At 28.2% G+C, this 5,470-nt stretch overlaps 1 protein-coding gene across 9 annotated transcripts in view; it reads right to left on the minus strand.

The window, feature by feature from the left end:
- LOC108753696 (sodium bicarbonate cotransporter 3) overlaps window positions 1-5,470 on the minus strand; it is a 57,058-nt gene that overhangs the window by 42,727 nt on the left and 8,861 nt on the right. For 8 of the 9 annotated variants that reach the window (XR_001939658.1, XR_001939657.1, XM_018495543.1 and 5 more), the window contains exon 1: window positions 4,563-5,425. The exons of the other annotated variant lie outside the window; for it this stretch is intronic. Coding sequence is in view for 6 of the 8 variants with exons in the window: in XM_018495543.1 (XP_018351045.1) it covers window positions 4,563-4,576 (14 nt within the window). In the remaining 2 variants the exon portion in view is untranslated. Of the gene's footprint in view, window positions 1-4,562; window positions 5,426-5,470 lie in introns of those variants that run through there. 9 annotated transcript variants of the gene reach the window in all.

The following is a 5,470-nucleotide window of genomic DNA, read 5'->3' on the forward strand; positions in this document are numbered from 1 at the left end:
CAAATAGTTTCGGTATGGACAAGTACCGCAATACACAGCATCATCGAAGGTAGTTCATTTGTCAGCGTATTAATTATATAATTGACAGATGACTCAAATCTAAGGACAATTAATGTCCATTACATTCATCAATTACTGTAATTGATAATAGCAATTAGCTATCAAAAATGCTTTCCAAATTCACGCATTAATTGCTAATCTCAAGTGTGTCAGGAGCAAAATGATGTAATAGTTTCCGATATAATGTTAAAACATTGAAATCTCTTTCATAAATATAGTAATTCAAATATCGATGTAACAAAAGAATAAGTATTGAAAAATTTATTAAAATATGTATTTAATTTAAAAGAAATATTTTTGTTAAAAATGCCTTGGTTTGTTATACATATTTTCAATATATTAATTACAGATCATGAAAGATAAATTTTCAAGCACTTGTATTTTATATTTTTAACACTTCATGAAATTTTCGCATTTTGTTTTGTTTGTGTATCTTTTCGAATATTTGATAACAATAATTTCATGAAAAGAGTATTCAACACGTGAGTGGTCTCGATTTGCAAATCACATTGAAGATGCATTTTTCATTTCTCGCGAATGAAGATTAATGAATAAAAGTTTGAAAAGGCTTCAACAGCATAAAAAGTTTTCTGCAAGATACTTGATATTTTATTGATATAAAAATCTAAAATACAACACTTGTCTTGTCATTAAATAAACAATTAAATAATCGTGTTCGTCTTTAAGAAACTGCGATAGAGGTTTCTAGAGAAGTGTGAATCCGAAACGGATTATCATTTATGAACATTCGCGTAAATACTTTTGAAAAAAGGAAAATTACATAAAAAATAATTATGTAACTTTAGTTCAAGAAAATTAAAATATTATTTAAAACTTATTTAAATATTGAATTTGATTATAATACATAAGAGCAATAATTTTTTAATATAACTAACCTGATGATATATATTGATTTTATATCTCTTATTTCAACGAGATAATTTTAAAAGTTGTTAAAGATCGCAATTATAATCGAGTTTTGATATATTATTTACATAAATGTTAAAATATTGTACTTAAATAATTATTAATTCTCTCAGTTGGTAGGTACGTTATTTATGTAATGTAATTAAGAATAAAATTTAAACTAATGATAATGTAAATTTAACCTAATATTGAATAATATATTTTCTTGAATAGAAACGACATGTCAATGTACTAATTAACTGAATAATTTTTACGTGACGGAATTAATAAAAAATAAATACAAACTCCGTAAATAGTACTATCTCGCAAATATGTATATGTGTATCAATGATATTTACTTTTAGGTTTGAGAATTGAAGCGAAAACAGCGCGAAAATTAGAACGACGATAAAAATAATCAAAGATTATATATGACAGATAAGATTAATAATCATGACTCATGAAATGATAATTCCTGTAATCATCACTTCTAACAAGATTACGTTTATCTATCAGCACGTAATTTCATACTTGTAAAATAAAAATGATACTTAATAACAAGACTAATGATAACATTAGCTTTATTAGCGGATATTGTTAATTATTTTTATTAATACGAAACATAAAGAACAGACATAAATGACATGTTTAAGACTGATTCATATTACAGCTTTAAAAAATAGTACTAATTGTAAGTATCGAAAACAGTGAATTGATTTATTAGAGGTTTCCATGTTGTTCTTTAAATATTTAATATGATTTTTTTTATTTTTATTTATACGTTCCTATCATGCAAAAATTATTTTTACACTGACATAGCTTTGATTAAAATAAGGAAAACTTAGCAAATATAAAGCGGCTACTTTAAATAGTCATTACATTTTTCGGGGAAGAAAAACGGATGTTTACATGTGTAGAGAGAATGTTGGAAGAGAGACTGATTTAGTACACATTGTGCTAATTTTGAATAACGCTGATATAAAAGATTCTCGTGATCGAAAATCTTATAATTTTATGACTAATAAAGATCTTAGAATATTGCATATCAAAGTTCATGTGCGTAATAACATATAAATATAATATAATAAATATAGATAAAAACTTTCCATAAAATTTACAAATCACTGTTGCAAAGTAAAATTTTATAATTTTATAATTTTTATATGTATATTATTTTTATATGTGTATTAATGTAAAATAGTAAATATTATAATTTCTAGAATTATTTTATGTATTATTACATATGTATTTTTCATCTTTAATTATTTTTTCAATGCATTTTTATAATTCATACACTGATAAAAATAAAATGTTAATTTTAACTTAAAGACGTAATAGTGAACTTTTCGAGACAAATTGACATTTTTTTTACAAAATAATATATTATTAATTTTAACATTTTTTTATGTCTCAGAAAGTCCACTATACGTGTCTTTAAGTTAAGATTAAATAATATTTTATTTTTTCTACAGCATAGCTACAAGGCATCGATAAGAAATTTGCTGATCGGCAAACATTAAACGTCAAAACGCGTTGGCGTAGCTTGTAAATTTTTACATTATTTCGCATTACGTAAATCATTTACATGGAAGAGATGCAAACTTGTCCAAAGCAATTTTATAAAGCAGCACATAGATGAAGAAAAATGTTATCCTATCTTAAAAAGAAAATTATAAAATAAAGATCTCGTCGGTAAAAGAAGAACGAGTAGAAAAAGCACAATCGATTATTACTCTAAATACCAATAAGAGTTTTATGCACCTTTAACATAAGAGAGGTTAAAGGTAAATTATCCCTAAATAAACTGTTATTTTCTAACAACTTTGTTCTTTTTCTTCTTTAAAATAGCTTTCTAAAAGAATTGCTCTAAAATAATTCTTAAATTGCGTCAGTATGTAAATTTTGTGCTAAATCATATAATATTTTTATGAAGAATCATACTATATTATATTTTAAATCATATTATATTTTAATGAAAAAACATTTATAGTTTAATATTTTTTGTTTGTATTATTCTCTAAAATTCTAATTGTCTTTCTAATTATTCTTGTTCATACAATAACAAAGGTATATACAATATTTTCCGAAATTTTACGATTTATTTTCTTATAAATTAATTTTATCTGTTCATAACGTTTTTTTAAAAATAATTTTTTGTAAAATATACTTATATACTTATTTTTTCCTTGTATGTTTATTTATTATTATATTTACTAAGATTTATGAAAATTGATATATTGGTTCTTAGTATAAGTAGAAATTATTACACAATATCGCCGATATTTGTTACCGGATATTTTTCCGCGTACTGCATAATATATAGATAACTTACAAATGCAATTGAAATTGGATAAATTTGCATGTCGCACATTGATTATCAATTCTGTCTCAACGAGCTGATATTTTTTTCAGGTTCACTGCTCCGATAACAATAATCATTATATGTAGAATCGAGCACATATAACGTTGATAAGAGAATCCATGTGTCATGACGTTACTTGGGTCAAAGTGCAGGTCAGCACGTGATCAACGGTTAGATATTGTGAAATAATTATTCCTCCATGATTTTTGCAAACGTATTACAGTGTACATAAGCATGAAAAAAAGATTTGTTTAAATGGATGGCTAACTCTATTCACGTTTCATGTTGCAAGGTGAATTCAAGGATATAAGGCACTGGAATTAAACATGTTTCGTGCAATGCATGATTGCATAATTATACAGTCAATTATAAGTTGATCGATTGTTCAATTTTTAGTCATCAGACGTGTCAATTTTACATTGAATAACTTGGTTCAAATTTGTATGTCTAACACAAATATTTTATATATGATATATTTGAATAAACTTTCCTAACATCACATTTACTGATATTTATTAGTATTATATCATTAGAATGAGCCTAATACCAATTAAAATACTTTTCTGTATAAATAAAATTTTCCTAACATTTTAAATAGGAATTTTATTAAATTGTAATTTAAAAAATGTAAATTACTTTTTCCGTAATATGATAACAATGTTTTTAAACATAAATGTATTAAATATCAATGTATTTTGTCTTTAAATTAAAAAATCTTTCTATTATTAAATTTTATTGACAAATATCAAAATATACCGAAATTAATTAACACACTTTACTTGTTATCATTATTGATAGCACGTTTCAATCTTATGTTTTTACAGTGATCATCCGAAAGTATCGATATCAAATGCATCAAAGATTAAAAAAACAAATCGTGATTTAATATAAATATGATACAGAGGCGAGCGCAAATTCTATACCAACATCTATTACTTTCTCAGCTTGCAGAGTCGATCAATTTAGAATAGATTAGTTTTAATCATTATGGTGGCTATTCATATAATCTGAATAGCTAATATGTTACTCATAAAACAGAATTTGTTATCAGATAAAAATAATTTTAATTAGTACATTAATTTACTATAAACAATTCGGCAACAAGCGCTATTGCTATTGTCGGTTACCATTTATCATTCAAAATGAATAAGTAATAAAATATAATTTAAAAGAGAGAATGTAATCTTCAAATTAACAGATTAATTTCACGTATCACTGTTTATAAAAACCCTACTTGTCCAATTGCATATCTCCTCGGAGCTCCACCGGTGATTGCACCTGAAAAGGTCCGTCACCGCGATGACAAGCACGATAGTGAATGTGCTTTTGGCTGCAATGTCAGATGGTGGTCCTCATGTCGGAGTCGCCCCGCTTCACGAATAAATAAAGCGCGCGTGGACAGACGAGAATGTTCAATTATTTCTACCTATCTCTCTCTCTCTCTCTCTCTCTCTCTCTCTCTCTCTCTCTCTCTCTCTATAGGCTCGCCCACATATACACGCGTATGCACACGTGCATACGTTGCACTACATACGTACGCACGTCTGCGCACCGCGGTGTATACCGGAGAACTGTTTACCATCGGCTGACAGCCAGATGATAGCTTCCGAACGCACACTCCTCGGTGCCGGTGACGAGCAATCGGCCACTCGCAGCAACCAGTCGGTGGCTGGCAGCAGCGTGGAGACAGTTATCCAGTGATTTTGATAAGGAAACTCCGCCCAGATAGTGCCGAGATATGCTTGGGAATCCGGTCAGGCTGTCAGGAAGGGGTATTATTCTGTCATTTCGAAATCGGCGATGATACGATGTGACAATCGTCGAGTAAATGATGTCAGGTCCAAAGACTAGCCCGCAATTTCAAAGAAGCTATACGTCATTGCAGTACGCTCTTGCCGAGATTTCCCATAGATGGATATAGGAAAAATAAAGCTTCTACTAGTGAAGGTATATAAAGGCATCGATATGACGACATGTCCTGAATTTCTTGGAATTTAATTTAAATGTTGAATCAATTCACAATCTACGAAGTCGATTTTTCAATTTGCTGTCACATATTACAGGATGTTAAGCATCAATATTCGGAGAGAGAGAGAGAGAGAGAGAGAGAGAGAGAGAGAGAGAGAGAGAGAGAGAGAGAGA

This window comes from Trachymyrmex septentrionalis, unplaced genomic scaffold, assembly GCF_001594115.1.
Source record: "Trachymyrmex septentrionalis isolate Tsep2-gDNA-1 unplaced genomic scaffold, Tsep1.0 scaffold70, whole genome shotgun sequence".
In the NCBI taxonomy this organism is placed as follows: Eukaryota; Metazoa; Arthropoda; class Insecta; order Hymenoptera; family Formicidae; genus Trachymyrmex; species Trachymyrmex septentrionalis.